This window comes from Lathamus discolor, chromosome 18, assembly GCF_037157495.1.
Source record: "Lathamus discolor isolate bLatDis1 chromosome 18, bLatDis1.hap1, whole genome shotgun sequence".
NCBI lineage: Eukaryota > Metazoa > Chordata > Aves > Psittaciformes > Psittacidae > Lathamus > Lathamus discolor.
The window spans coordinates 5,377,421-5,392,661 of record NC_088901.1 but is presented as its reverse complement, the minus strand read 5'-3'; the positions used below and the strand labels follow the sequence as shown (position 1 = coordinate 5,392,661).

The window sequence follows — 15,241 nt, the reverse complement described above, 5'->3', positions numbered from 1 at the left end:
GGATTAACCAGGAGCTGTGGGGACTCATAAGCAAAGGATTTATGGGATGGCTTTGTTTTCTTTCTGGGCTAGCTCGTTGATGGTGTGAGCAGCTGCTCTCCTTGGTTCTCCATCCATTCAAGTGTTGGGCCTTTGTCCAGCGATGTTCCTGTAGAGAGGACTTGACTTTGCAGCTTCAGCTTAACTGCTGACTCCTCTTGGCCTATTATTGTCGGAGACAGGCTTAGTCGTGAGGATGCATTCTGAGCAAGGGGCTCTTTAGGAAAACAGATGTGGTGGTGACACGCGTGACACAGCGATGCTGTGAATCCCACTAAGACCAGGGACTCCAGTTTGCTCCTGGTGCCTTGTGGCTGGGCTCATTTTCGGCTGTATGTGAATGAGATGATTTGGTTGACTCAGTTCCCATCTGAGCAGACATCCGGTGCCTCGGTGTCACTGCGATGCTGCATTTGGCTCCGGGGCCCCCGGCAGGTCCCATGTGAGGCAGACACCAGCCAGGGTTGATGGAGCTGCTGATTTGGTTTGTCTGTGGCTTGCAGAAGACAAGGACGAGACCGTTGCCAGGACGTATCTCTCGGAGCTGAAGAACATCCGCCTGCGCCTGGAGGAGTGCGAGCAGCGGCTCGTGAGCCGCATCCAGGCCCCCAGCAGCGCCCGAGCGGATGCTGACACTATCCAGGAAAACACCATCCGCATTGCAGAGCAGGAGGTCAGTGCTGGGTTGGGGAGGACAGGGAGGTGGTGGCCACTGGTCTTCAGCATGTGCCAAAGCCAGCTTTATCTTCTATGGGGGGATGTGAGGGTGGTGGGTGCGTGACTGTGCAGGGATCGAGGGGATCCTGCTGCACAGGAGGTAGCAGGAAACCTCTCCAGTTGCTTCATTTCGCATCACCCCCTTTGCCCGGGGCAATCCTGCTTTTTCTCCACCTGCTTGGGCATTCCTTTCACGTTCTTCCCGTTCCTGCCATAGCGGATGCAGGAGGATCTGCAGCGGCTGCAGTCGGACCTGCGGTTTGTTTCGGAGAGATGCTACAGCTTCCTCAACAAGGCACCCGCAGGGTCCAGCACACCCCACCTGCGTTCTGAACTCGACTTGGTGGTGAGCAAGATGGACCAGATGCATGGGCTGTCTTCCGCCTACCTGCAAAAGTGAGTCAGGACATGCCTCTGTTCCCAAATACCTGCTTGAATCCACCCAGTTCTGCTAAAGATGTTTCCTCTGGGCCTCTAACACACGCCGCACTGGAGCGTAACTGAGCTCCATCCCTCTGTGGCATATGTTGCAAACAGATCCGAGAGGATCTCTGCCAAATTTTGGGTGTCATTGTGCTGCCTCTGTTTGCTTTGCAGGTTGAAGACGGTTGATGTTATTATTCGTAACACCCAAGGGGCAGAATCTCTGGTCAAAGGGTATGAGGTTAAGCTGAGCCAAGAGGAGGCAGTGCCCGCTGACCTGGCCGCTATCCAGTCCCACAGAGCAGCCTTACAGGTTGGTGCTGGTCACCTCCCGGGGTGGGCAGGCAGAGACCAGCCAATGCTTTGACATTTCACAGAATCACAGAATCCCAAGGGTTGGAAGGGACCTCAAAAGATCATCTAGTCCAACCCCCCTGCAAGAGCAGGGTAACCTACAGTACATCACACAGGAACTTGTCCAGGCGGGCCTTGAATATCTCCAGTGTAGGAGACTCCACAACCCCCCTGGGCAACCTGTTCCAGTGCTCTGTCACTCTTACAGTAAAGAAGTTCTTCCTGATGTTAACGTGGAACTTCCTATGCTCCAGTTTACACCCATTGCCCCTTGTCCTATCACTGGATATCACTGAAAAAAGCCTAGCTCCATCATCCTGACACCTACCCTTCACATATTTGTAAACATTGATGAGGTCACCCCTCAGTCTCCTCTTCTCCAAGCTAAAGAGACCCAGCTCCCTCAAGGGAGATGTTCCACTCCCTTAATCATCTTTGTGGCTATTTGTCAGCCTTCTGCACTTTTCCTGCCCAGTCTGTACTCTGTGACACTTTTCTTGCCTTAGTATAGCTGCTAGGAGGATTTTGTGCTGTTTATGTGACCCCTTATTGCTTTGGAAAGGTGGAGGAGCAGCTATAGCTTGTACTCTCTCTCATAGAGTGTATGTGAGCATCTTGGGCTTCCTGTTGCTGTAGGGCAGGGGCTAAACCAATCTGTCTTGCTCCATGCTGGGAACATGGTCCCCTGCGTTTTATACCTCCTGTAATCAGCCTGTTCTTGGCAGGTTAAGGAGAGATAAACCCCTTCTCAGGCAAATCAGCCCCGTCCAGGAGGGCATCTCTGACCAATTGTGCCTTTTGCTTTCCATGGCATTGACCCGGTGCTGCCTCTCTCTCGTTTCACAGCAGTGGCTCGGGGAGGTGAAGGACAAGGGCTCCATGTTCTCCACACTGGAGGAGGAGCTGGCGAAGGCGAAGGTGGTGGGGGAGCAGCTCTACCGGCTGCGGCAGGAGCGCAGCATCGACCTTGAGCGCTACCAGGAGAAGGGGGCCCAGCTCTGGGACCGCTGGCAGCGCGTCTGTGCCCAGATTGAGACCCGGTGAGCCTCCAGATCCGCTTCCGTGCTTCAGCTGAGAGCTTGGATCACGCTTGTTAGCAGCCACGTTTTTCCAGATGGGATTCCTGCCGGTGCCTGGGATATCCCTATAGCCTCTGGTGCCATTTCACTCTCCTCTTACTTGTCTTGGTTCTCGCAGCCATGCAGAGCTGGAGAGCATCCAGGAGGTGCTGAGTGACTACCGGCAGTGCCACAGTGCCCTGATCCAGTGGATCGAGGAGATCACGGTGCAGCAGGAGCTGATGAAGCCCGGGCAGGCGGAGGACAGCCGGGTGCTGTCGGAGCAGCTGAGCCAGCAGACGGTGAGGAGGGACCTGGTGGTGCCTCAGCTGCTGCAGTGACCGCGTCACTTCTCTTTTACTAAAGCTTTATCTGTGAGCTTCGAATGATGAAGTGTGGTGGGGAAGAGGCTGCAGGCCTGAGCTGGGGGTCTGGGACGTGGAGAAACTCAGCTTAGTTTGAGGTGGAGATGAGGCCATGCATCAAAATGGAAGAGTTTAAAGACTTTACCCAGAAGGGGAGGGCTGGGGATGGGAATTCGGCTCAGCACGCATGGCAGCCATCCTAACAATTGCTTTTGCTTCCGTTTGGTGAAGGCTTTGGCTGCAGAAATCGAGAACAATCAAGCCAAACTGGACCAGTGTCAGAAGTTCTCCCAGCAATACTCAGCTGCTGTCAAGGTACATGGTCCCTCCTGCACCTACACGAGGCTGGCTGGGCCCAAACGGTCCTACATTTGCATCTCCATGCTCCATGTCTCTCCACCCTGGTTGCGTTTGCAGGACTACGAGCTGCAGCTCATGACGTACAGGGCGTTCGTGGAGTCGCAGCAGAAGTCGCCCATGAAGCGCCGGCGGATGCTCTCGTCCTCGGATGCCATCACGCAGGAGGTAGGAGCAGGAGAGGGATTTTGAGGGGGGGTTCTTCAACACCGAGCAGCCTCTGAAACAAGCTCCTTTCTGCTCAACTCCCTGGGACTGCTACGGTTTCCACCCTGGCTGCTTTTCCCCATAGCCAGAGGGGATGCTCTAAGCACCAGGCAGAACATCCCCATGCTCCTAGGAATCCCTGGGTCAAATCCAATAGGTTCGGCTCAGCCCCTCAGCCTTGCGAGGTAAATAACAGCAGCACCACGCAGTGCTCCTGTGTGTGGATCCTTGGGGTGAGGCCCTTAGGGCCGCGAGGTCCTGTCTGCTCTGTGTGGGTAGTAAAGATCCTGGTAGTCCTCTGTAAGAGCTGAGCATCCCTGTGTCCATGACCGGCATCTCCCCTTTGCTCAGTGTCGTGCAGGATGCTGTGTGTGGCCACAGCCCTGCCTGTCAGACTTGCTGTGTTTCACTGATGCTGTGCTGGGTCTGTGAGGTGTCTGGGGGCTTTCCAAGCGAGAGGTGGTGCATCGGGTCCTGTAGTGTAAAGTACATCACTGGGGATCTGCCAGTTGTGGTGGATGTGCCCCATTTCCCCCTCTCCCCCTTCGCAGTTTATGGATTTACGGACTCGCTACACAGCTCTGGTGACATTAACCACACAGCACGTGAAGTACATCAGCGATGCTCTCCGGCGTCTGGAGGAGGAAGAGGTAAGGGTGTTGTACAGGGCTGAACTCTGTCCAGGCTCATTCCCTAGCACCCTAAGGGTGCTGCTCCATGTTGAGGTTACATCCCGGATGCTGCCTCTGAGAGCCTTTGGGAGTCTGGGACCCCTTTGACGTGGTTTCCTTCCTCTGTTTGCAGAAAGTAGTAGAGGAGGAGAAGCAGGAGCATGTGGACAAGGTGAAGGAACTGCTGGGCTGGGCTGCGGGCTTGAAGCAGAGTGTGCAAGGCAGGATGGCTGCTGCTGGGAGCAGGGAGCTGGGCGACATCGAGAAATCCATCTCGGAGCAGCAGGTAAAGCAGGGGCAGGAGGCAGTCAGTGCTTAACTGCTGCTCTGCTTCCACAGCTGAAGTAAGCATCTTCCTTTCGTGTCTGGTTTTGAAAGGCCCTGAATGAGGAGCTGGCTGCGAAGAAGGAGCAGGTCTCTGAGGCCATCAAAACTTCACAGATCTTCCTGGCAAAGCACAGCCACAAGTGAGTGTGGTGTGAGGAGGGGCCGGGGAGGGAGAGCACTGGGGGGAGCTGGGGCCGTGGGCTGGGGTCCAGTGCCCGAGTCCCATTAGAAACAGCGATGAGCTGCATGTGACAGTTGTCTCTTTCTTCTCTGCACCAAGAGCTATGAAATACGCCACCCGTTTACGCTGTTGTGACAACATTAATCCCCTTTAGTAGTGACCCATCCCTGTATATTTGGGAGTTTGTGTGTTACAACTCACATTGTAACAGCCTTTGCTCAGCACACTGACCCGTGCTGGTTTTAGCTGAGCCAGACAGTGGGGAGGGAGCACTTGTAGTGGGTTTGGTCTTTGCCTTCACAAGAAGAGCATGGCAATTCTGTGGAGCTGGGCTGTGCACGTTCCCTGACAGGTTTCCCCTTCCCTTTGCAGGCTTTCCCATCCGGAGAAGGAGCAGATTTCCGCTCAGCTCGGTGCTTTGAAGGAGACCTACCAGGAGCTGTGCAGCGACTCCACGGAGCAGCTCCAGCAGCTCCAGAACCAGCTGGCTCAGGAGACAGAGCACAAGGTACTGACTGCTCCCTGCTCGGTCCTGTGGCCACATGGACACAGGCTGCTCCTCAGCGTGTGAAAAGGTTTTCCTTGGTTGTGTTTCTTGTGGCCACCGGCCACTGTCAGCTTTCTTACTTGCACGTGGTTGCCCTCCCTTCTCTTCCATCCATGCGTTATCCAAAGCTGAGGTGGTCCCTGGAGGCCAAGCAGGAGGAGCCGTTTACCTGCGCCCTTCCAGGTCATGGGAGAGTTGTCCTCTCCAATGGACCCTGTGCACCAGGGTCAGCTTGTGGGGCAATGTGTAGATGGAAAGGGTCCCTTTAGCAGATGTGTGTCCTCTGCAGGATGCCCTCTCAGTGCTGCCTGTGTGCAGGGGAGCAAGAAGGTGGGTTTCTGCAGAAGGACATTTGCAGTCTCATGTATCGCAGGGTCTGGTGAGGTTTGTCTCTGAACGAAGTTGCTCAACTGAACGAGGTCCTCAGCTGGCCTGGGAGACCTTCACAACCCAAGCTGCACCCATTCCCTGTTCCCATCCACCAGTCCTCATCCGTGTTCCGCTGGGTAGGGAGGGCTGGAAGCGCATCCTTACTGCCTCTGTTAAGAGCTGTCTCCAGTCATTCAGATATACATGTCTGTGCTATGTGAGTGTGTATACATGTGTCAATGATATATTTGTGTGTTTGCTTGCTGGCTCCCTGTACTCTGAAGCAACAGCCCGCTCAGATCTGGACATGTAATGCCGAGTTTGGCTGTTGGGTCCGTGAGTGAAGCCCTGTTCAAACTGCTCATGGGCTGCTCCTTTGAAATCTGCTTGTCCAGCTTCCACCTAACCATGGAGTGTTTCTCTCCAGATTGGACTTTATAGCACATTTCAGGTGTGTCAGTGCAGTAAATGCTTTCTGGTGCAAGCCTTTTAGCCCTTGTGCTGGCAGCAGAAAGCTTGTGGTGAGCAAACTGGCTCTAGTCACTGCTAAACCATCGTGGCTTTGATGCTGCTGCTGCCAAGAGAGCAGCTGGGAGCAGCCTGCCTGCAGAAGGGATGCTTTTTCCTTTCCCTTTTCCTCCCTCCTGGGTGGGAAAATGACTTGACAGCAAAAGCCTGCTCCAGGGCTTGTTTTCTTACAGCATCAGCACACGTTGGGGCTCAGGCTGGAACAGTTGCGCTCTCCATGAAGCCCAGGGAACAACAGGAGAGGTGGCAATGGGGCTTTGCCATAGATCCCGTCTATGGGATGATCCCTGCGGCTCTTGTGCGGTGCAGTTGCTTCACTGTAGAGGGAGCATGAAGAACTCTTTAACATTTGCTTGCTGGGAACATCCAACTGTCAAAGAGAAGTTACAAAAGACGGGAGTGCAAAGCAGAACGCGCTAAATTGAGCATGATGTGTCCTGTACAGTTTGTGTTTCATGTCAACTGGTTTTGAGATTAACTGACATCCTTGCTTACAAGTTTAACTAACCCTCCGGGATTTAAACTATCAAAACACACAAGGTGAAGGAGGACGACCTGTGTGGGGGGTTCTTTTTGCAAACAAAGCAGTCGCATGCTGGACGCTAACACCAAGCTTTACACTGTGTGTGACACGGCTGAACTGCTCCATAAGGCTCTGTCTTTAACTGCTCAAGGCACACCCTGCAACTCGGGTAAGTAAAAGCCTTTTACCCCCTTCCCTCCCATCTCCTTTTTTCTCTTTTCTCTTTTCTTTCCCCCTCCTCTTCTCTGTCTTTCCATGGCTTGTTCATCTCCGAACGTGCATGTCACAGGCTGGTGATGGTGGTGGAAAGCTTAGGGTTCCTCTGGCAGGTTCACCATGTCTCCACAGATCAAAGCACCCCCAGCCACTGGTGCTGTTAGACCCACCAATGAAACAGAGATACCAGAAGGTGTTTGGGATGCAAAAGGAATTCATCCCACAGTCCTCATTACTTCCTCCCGATCCTCACAAAAAGATTGGGTCACCTTATACCCAACCAATGGCACTGGGAGAAACCCAAATGTCCAAAGAGCTGCTGCTCTTTATCATTTTAATATTGCCCTACCTGTAGGGATACTGGAAAGAAGGGAAAAGCCCCTCCAGAAACACCAAAGTACATGGGCTGTTCCCATCTGGGACCTCCAACCTATCACAGTCCTCCCCTAGCCCTGGCTGTGCGGAGGTGCAGGGGCCGGTGGTCGTGCTGGTGAGCAGCCCTGCATGCAGCACTCCTGCCCTGATGCATGGCCAGTCTGTGAGGCTGTGGAGCTGCTCAATGGCACGGGGGGCTGTGGGGTTCCCCAGCCATCCTGGCTCTTGGGATCTGCTTGGGAAGTGCAGGGTTTAAAGCACGGCAGGAGCCAACGCTGGCAGAGATTCCTAGATGCCCTGGAGTGGGCATCTTTGGGGTTTTTCTGCTCTATGAGTACACAGTGGGATTCGTGCTGTCTTTCCTTTTTAAAGTGGAGGTGTTGAGCAGCTTTGGTGTGCTTGTTGGTCTCCCTCTCTCTGTTTCTCCATGGAGCATTAGGAGCACCTCTGGGGTTTGCTGCTTGCTGCTTTGCTGCATTCCTGTTGGTGGATGTTGGAAGCATCTCAGTGCTGCCCTGGGTGATGGACTAGATGAGCATTAAAACTGCTGGCAACGTTGGCTAGCAAATGCACCCATTTGTGTGCTGTGGTGCCTTTGGAGGTGCATTTCAAACACTTTGGGACTTGCTTTCTAGCCTGTTTAGGTGGTTTTGGGTTTGTTTTTTTTTTTTTGAAGCTGAGACCTCCCTCGTGCAATCCAAATGCTTGAAATGCTCGATTTTGATTGAATTCTTTTCCTTCTCTTTCTGTTCTAGGGCAGCGAAGCAGTGGCAGGCGTGATTGATCTTGGCACCGTAGAAATATTCCCTGTCTTTGGTGCCATGCAGAGAGGTCTTATAGATCAGGACACTGGCCTTGTGCTCTTGGAGGCCCAGGTTATCACATCTGACTTAGTTGTTCCAGAGACCAATGAGAAACTCTCCTTGGAGGAAGGTCTGGCAAGAAACCTCATCGATCCCAGGACATTCCAGGTGCTGCAGGAATTGAAGGATGCTCTCCATCGAGTGGAAGAAGTCAGATGTGAAGGGAGGCAGCTCCTACCTGTTGTTGCTGCGATAGAAGAAGGGAGGATCAGTGAGAGCATTGGGCTAAAGATACTTGAAGCTGAGCTCGTCACTGGGGGCTTTAAAGTCCATCAGGGCAGGATCAGCATGGAGGCAGCAGTGCAAGAAGGGCTCCTTCCCCACGAGCTTTACTCCAGGCTCATGTCTCACCTGGAGGGTGCCAAGGATTTGATTGACCCCAACACTGCTGAGAAAGTCAGTCTGCTTGAGCTCATGCACCGATGCATCACCCACCAAGAGACGGGGCTGAGGCTGCTCCCAGTCAAGCAGCTGGCGGGTGGGATGCTCAGCTTGAGCTCAGGCAGGAAAGTCAGCATCTTCCGTGCGGTCCAGGAGGGGCTGATAGACAGGCAGGTCACGGTCAGGTTGCTGGAAGCCCACCTCTTTGCTGGTGGCATTGTGGACCCCAGGACGGGGCACAGGCTGACTGTGGATGAGGCCATGAGGCATAATTTAATTGACCAGGATTTGGCATGTACACTTCTTATCCGGCAGCTTCAGACGGGTGGCATCATCGATACCATCACGGGAGAGAGACTGACCATTGATGAAGCTGTAAGGAAAGAGTTGGTTGCACCAAGAATTGCATTGGTGGTCTTGGAATCCCTGTGGGCCTTCATGGGGCTTCTGTGGCCAGAGACAGGGGAGATTGTCCCGGTTGTGGATGCTTTAGAGCAAGGAATCCTGTCCACAGAGTTGGTTTACAAGATTCTCAGCAAGAGGCAACATATTAAGGGTGTATTTATACCAGAAACCACTGAGGCGTTGTCCTGGAAGAAAGCTGTTGAGCATGGCATCTTGGAGAGGGATGTGGTGAACAAGCTGAAATCAACAGTCGTGCCTGATGTCGTGGCCAGCGTGCAGCTTGCTGGCTCCCCAAGAAGCAGGCATGGCCAGAGCTCTGCTGGAAGGAGTCCCACAGATCACAAAGAGCAAAGTGACCCCCTGCTGAGGAGTGACGACGACCGGCTGATGTTCCACGTGATGACCCACAGCTACATCGACATCCATGATGGCCAGAAGCTGCTCTTAGTGGATGGAGAGTTGAACAATCTCACTAAAGCCCTCATCCAAACCCAAGAAAACGGGTCCTGTGCATACGTGTTGGAAGACAATGAAGGTTTTGAGGAGACAAAGGCAAATGCGGCTCTTGAAAGTGAGCCTTGCAATGGTTTGGCTTTGCAGCAGCTTGAGTTTCAACTTGCTCCTTCAAAAGAGCAAAGTGATAAGGCCCTACCATCCGTAAGCGCTTTGGAGAATGGGGAGGTGGCGATGGGACCTGAAAGCCTCCTGATGGAAGATGCAGAAGATGTCCTGCTTGTGGAGGAGCAGGAGCAGGAGCAGGAGCAGGAGCAGGAGCAGGTTTATGCTGAACAGGCTACTGTCAAGAGTGAAACTCATGCTGAGTTTGGAAGAGAGGAAATAGATTCTACAAGCAAGGATGAACACCACGGAGAATTACCAATGCCAGGACATCCTGGTGAGCTCGGTAGTGGATTCAGAGAAACAGAAGAAATGATGATTGAGATGGAAGAAGACTTCAAGTCTACTACAGTAGGTGGGGTGGAAGGGACTGAAGATCAGAAGAGGGCATCAGAAGTTGCAGCAGTTGTTGTGAAAAGTGAGATCTGCATATCGATGGGTGTTTCAGAACATAGGGATAGACTGGAAGTCATGGCAGAGAGGTCTCAGGATGTGGAGCAACCTGAACCAGAGGCTGAAGATGTTGGAGTTATTTATATGTTACATGAGGAAATGATTGAGAATGGTGTGCTGGGAGGAGAGGAGATTGTGCTCCCTGAAACTGGAGCAGCGGAGCAAACAGAGAGGCAAGGCAAAGACATGGAAAGTGTATTGGAAGTGGAAGAAGGAGAGGGGAAAGAAGCATTGGGTGATGAGAGCATTGATGAAACATCCCTGCCAGCCCCTGCAGGGCAGGAAGCAGAGGACACTTTGGAAATGCTCCTAACACAGCTCCAAAGAGGTGGCATAGTCCATGAGCAGACAGGCAAGACTCTGCTCCTGAATGAAGCAGTCGCCTGCGGGGTGGTGCCCAGCCACACGGCTGTGAAACTCATGGAGAAGATGAAGATGTTCAGTGGCTTCTTTGACCCTCAGACCTGTGAATCGTTGACCACTGAGGATGTCATTGAAGAAGGTCTGATGGATGAGAGGCTTCTCCAGAAGGTGCTTGCATCTGACAAAGCAATAAGTGGTGTTCTTGACCCAGGCAATAACTTTGTCTACTCTGTCAAGGATGCTGCTGCCGTTGGCCTTTTGGACAAGGAAACAGCAATGAGGATCTTGGAAGGGCAAGTGGTTACTGGAGGGATTGTTGACTTGAAACGTGGCAAGAAAGTGTCAGTCACTTTGGCTTCAAATCTGGGCCTCATAGAGCCAGCAAGCCAGAAGGAGCTGGTCAAGCTGGAAAAGGCTTCCAAAGGGAAAGGTACCGATGAGGGGACCAGACAGAAGCTCATTAGCTTACAGGCTGAGACCAGTGGGATTGTGGATCCTAAAAGCAAGCAACCTCTGACTGTTGCACAGTCTGTTGAAAAAGGGCTCCTGAGAAAGGAAAAAGCTTTTCAGCTCTTGACCAAGCAGATTGCGGAGGGAGGAATCATCCATCACGTGTCTGGAATGAGGCTGTCGGTAAATGACGCGATGAAACACGGTTTGATTGATGGAGATCTACGTGAGGAGCTTGGGAAAGCTGAAAGCGTGTGTCTGCAGGACTATGTTCATCCAGACACAAAGGAGAAGTTGCCTTTGTCCCAGGCAGTGTCCTTAGGGCTCGTTAGTCCAGACTTCCAGAGGAAAGTGCAAGAAATCCAAGCTGGGAGTGGAAGCATTTTTGACCCTGTTTCTGGCCATAGGCTGGCACTCTGTCAGGCAGTGCAGGAGGGCTTGGTGCCCAAATCGGTTGCGGAGAAGGCCCTGTCATCCCCAGAGATGAAAGAAGGGATCGTAGATCCCGAGACCTGCATGGTCGTTCCCTACTCGGAGTTCATCAAGAAGTGTAAAATCGACATTGAGTCTGGGCAGAGGTACCTGGAGGTCCATCCCTTCCGCGCCATCCGGGACGAGGTGACGGGGCAGAAGCTGACGTGCGCCGCAGCGATGCGGCTGGGCAAGGTGGACCCTGTGCCCGCGCTGCGGGTGCTGCAGGCGCAGGCAGACGGTGGTGGGGTTGTGGAGGGCTCTGTCAGCAAGAGGCTGTCCCTGAGGGCTGCTGTGGAGCAGGGGCTGCTGGATGAGGGCATGGCCGAGCTCATCGCCACCAACCAGATGAGGGCTGGGGGAATTGTTGATGCGAGCAGTGGGAAAAGGTTGACTTTAAAGGAAGCTGTTGAAAAAGAACTGATTAGCCAAAAAGTAGCTGCCAGTCTTCAGGGTGCTCACGTATCCGAAGACAAATACGGATCTGAGGTCTGTGAAGTAGATAAACGGCAGGAAAAAGTATCTCCAAAAGAGGAAGAGGTCATCCGTGCTACCAGTGCTGCCAAGAAGCCTGATGGTGCTGAGCACAAACCTGAACCTGAAGCCATGAGCTACGACGTGGCTGGTGGTGCAACTGCTGCCACTGGAAGACCCCCGGTGACACCGACAGAAAGGGAGTCAAAAGCTCAAGAAGCTTCAGAGGATGGTTTAGTGCTCCATCCCCAAGAAATGGTCCAGCTGACTCCGGAATACCCCTCAGGTTTAGGTGCAGCACCTCTCCCTGGAGAGACAGTGGTGGTGAGGGCTATGGAAACGGAGATGGCAAAAAGCAGCTCCCAGGTGAGAACTGCCTGGGGGAAGGAATCGAGGAGAGAAGTGGTAGATCAAGGGACAGGGAAAGTGGAAGGATTTGGCTTGGAGAAAGAGCAGGACATGGAGGCGCTTCACAGTGTGGAGGAGGAGAGGAGGAGGAGGAGGAGAGGGTTTGTAAGTGCAGAGGGAGCTGCAGCAGGTGAAGAAGGTGCAGTGGAAGCTTCTGAGCAAGGAGGACGAGCAGGCAGCCTGGACCGGGTACCACCAGCAGCCCCGAGGGCATCTGTTACTGTGGGTCAAGGGAAGGAAGAGGGGAGTCCTGCAGAGTCTGCAGAGCCCCCTGAGTCCAGCATCGCTACAAAGCCTGAAGGAGATGAGCTTGCAGGTGAAAGCGCTGTCAAACCCACTGAAGGAGAAACCCCGAGACTGGGTGCAGAAGGTCCGGTTGATCAGGAGAAAACAAGTGAAATGGAGCTAAAACCCACCCAGAAACAGAAGAGAAAGAAAAAGAAAGCAAAGCAGATCAGTAGTGCAGGAGACAGCGCTCAGCCAGAGAGATCTGCAGAAAAGCAGTCCCTTCCTTCTCTGATTTCCAAAGAAATCCCAGGGAAGAAGGAGAAGGACTTGGTCCTGAGCACAGCAGAACCAAAACAGGAAACCAGCACCAGGATTATCTCTGAGGAAGATAAAGAAAACCTCAGCGGGGCTCAGGTGTCCCCTGTCCCCCCAGGGCAAGAGGGAGCTCAAGAGGTGATGGAAAGTGGGACCAGAAATGGATGGGATTCCTCAGCAGCACTGAGCCTGGAGGAGAGGATGAGCCAGGAAGACACCAAGGTGGAAGCCACCGGTGATGCGTCCATCACAGCCCCTGCAGCAGACGAACTGCCCCAGGAATTACTTATCAGAGAGGAGCCCAGGGAAGCTGAGGAAACCTCTGCTGCAGTCCTTGAGCTTGGAGAAGAGAAACAGCAAGAGCCAACAGCGGAGGTCAGCACAGGGCAAGAAGGTGCCCCTGCTCCCCCAAGATCCCAAGGGGAAACAGCCCAGGAGAGGAGCAGGCAGCCAGGTCCTGGTGACCGGAGCTTGCTCCTCCCTGTGATAGTGGAGGGGGAGCTGCTGGAAACCTCGAGGGAATCCACGAGACCAGCGCAGGTAAATTGATGCTTTTGGTACTTCAGCAGTTTTTGATGAGCTCTTTGTGTAGGTTTGATGTTAAATGTGCCTGAGATCCTCAGCACAGCCAGAATGTGAGGGGTGAATATTTGAGCTTGATGCTGCAGCATCAGCTGCAATGGATTTGGCAAAGGACCCAGTGATGTCTGACTGAAAACACTCAGGGCTTAGTTGTGGCTTCTTTCTGCTGGAGCATTACTTATAAATGACTAATAAGTAGGACTCTTTTTGGCACTTTTACTGTAACTCCAGACATCTCTTGCCATTTATGTTGGGAAAAGAGCCACGTGGTTTATTTTCCCTGTAGTAAATCGTGTAGATAAGGCCAGCAAGGGGCAAGTCCATCAAGTGGAATGCTATTAATGGATTCTTTCTTTGGAAAAAAAGAAGAATAATCCTTTGTTTTGTTCTCTCTAAATTCCAAGTTTTGCTCTGCTGTTTGGTTCTGCAGATCATGTTCAGCAAGAAGATGTGCCTGGAGCATGACGAGAAGCTGATATCCTATCTCTCCATGCTCCGAGATGTCGAGATGCGGATCAAGCGGGTGCAGCCGGCGGAGCAGAGTTTGGCAGCTCTGCATGAGCTGCTGCAGCAGGCGGAGGTGAGCTGAGTTTGGCTGCCATTAGGCAGGACACAGCTCGTCCCTCCTGTCCCCAGCTTCATGCTCCTCCTGCTTGCTCTTGGAGGCCAGCGGGAAGGTCAGACTCAGGTTTAACAGGGGTTTATGTGCAAACCGCATCCCTCCCTGCCTGGTCTCACCTCCTCCTCCCTGCGTAGACAATCGGAATTATAGGCTGGTTTGGGTTGGAAGGGACCTTAAAGCTCATCCAGGTCCAACCCCTGCCACGGGCAGGGACCCCTTCCATTGGAGCAGCTTGCTCCAAGCCCCTGTGTCCAACCTGGCCTTGAGCACTGCCAGGGATGGGGCAGCCACAGCTTCTCTGGGCACCCTGTGCCAGCGCCTCAGCACCCTCACAGGGAAGAGCTTGTGCCTAAGAGCTCAGCTCAGTCTCCCCTCGGGCAGGTTCAAGCCATTGCCCTTGGCCTGTCCCTACAGGCCCTTGTCTGAAGCCCCCCTCCACGTTTCTTGTAGCCCCTTTAGGCACTGGAGCTGCTCTGAGGGATGCAGCCCAGAGGCTATAACCTAAGCTTGACTGAAATGAATTTTACAGCCTGGAAAAAGCCCAGGCGATTGCTGGCAGCTGAACAGGGCTGGAGGACGGGGATGCATCTTTAGCAGATAGACGCAGCTTGGAGCTGGGTCTCCAGATCCTTCCCTCAGTTCTGGCAGTGGGAAGATGAAGTCACCCTGTCTCAGACATAACGATCCTGTCTTCCCGCAGGCCCTGGGCGCTGAGCTGCAGGAGCTGAGCTTCCCAGTGAATCAGGAGCTGGACGCCGTGAAGCAGATTGTGGCCAACCCCCCTGAAGAAGTCCCTGAGCAATTGCTGAAGGCTTTGGAGAAAGATGCCAAGAACCTGCAGAAGTCTCTGAGCTCTACAAGTGATGTCCTGGAGTCCCGGCTGCAAAACCTGCGTGGGGCAGCAGAAACTGAAAAGGTAAAGCTGGCACTGGCCCCGAGCATCCCAGTGCTCCGAGCATCCCTCTGCTCCTTTACATGAGGCATCCCTGTTTTTAAGGCTAAAATCCTGGCACATCACGAGACTCTCCAGGGCAAGCTCCAGGAGCTGCTGAGCTGGGTCTCCAGCACCGCAGAGTCGCTGGAGGGCAGTGATTGCAACCACGAGACTGATGCGAACAGCCTGAGCCGCTGCCTGCAGCAGTACAAGGTAACCATAGCAATGCCCCTAATCCTGCTGTCTGATGAAGATGCTGTCCTCTGCATGGAGAAGAAGCTTTTAATCCTGCTTCCCTCCTGGAGCCTACCAAGGGTTTGCCCTTATCCTGTGTTGCAGGAGGAGCAACAGTACTGTATTTGCTCCAGAGTCATTTGTTTCTACAATACAGGAGCCATCTGCTTTGTCTGTTTGGGG

General features: G+C 53.3%; 1 protein-coding gene across 13 annotated transcripts in view; it reads left to right on the top strand.

Moving 5' to 3' along the window:
• The window catches only part of MACF1 (microtubule actin crosslinking factor 1), a 129,839-nt gene that overhangs the window by 47,647 nt on the left and 66,951 nt on the right, over window positions 1-15,241 (top strand). For 10 of the 13 annotated variants that reach the window (XM_065697621.1, XM_065697622.1, XM_065697630.1 and 7 more), the window contains exons 25-39: window positions 543-712; window positions 974-1,152; window positions 1,354-1,492; window positions 2,380-2,573; window positions 2,731-2,893; window positions 3,188-3,271; window positions 3,374-3,481; window positions 4,072-4,170; window positions 4,325-4,477; window positions 4,570-4,658; window positions 5,072-5,207; window positions 8,013-13,226; window positions 13,699-13,848; window positions 14,591-14,806; window positions 14,888-15,037. In XM_065697621.1, the coding sequence (XP_065553693.1) occupies window positions 543-712; window positions 974-1,152; window positions 1,354-1,492; window positions 2,380-2,573; window positions 2,731-2,893; window positions 3,188-3,271; window positions 3,374-3,481; window positions 4,072-4,170; window positions 4,325-4,477; window positions 4,570-4,658; window positions 5,072-5,207; window positions 8,013-13,226; window positions 13,699-13,848; window positions 14,591-14,806; window positions 14,888-15,037 (7,244 nt within the window). The remainder of the gene's footprint in view (window positions 1-542; window positions 713-973; window positions 1,153-1,353; window positions 1,493-2,379; window positions 2,574-2,730; window positions 2,894-3,187; window positions 3,272-3,373; window positions 3,482-4,071; window positions 4,171-4,324; window positions 4,478-4,569; window positions 4,659-5,071; window positions 5,208-8,012; window positions 13,227-13,698; window positions 13,849-14,590; window positions 14,807-14,887; window positions 15,038-15,241) is intronic. The other 3 variants (XM_065697631.1, XM_065697629.1, XM_065697628.1) reach the window with 1 other exon arrangement.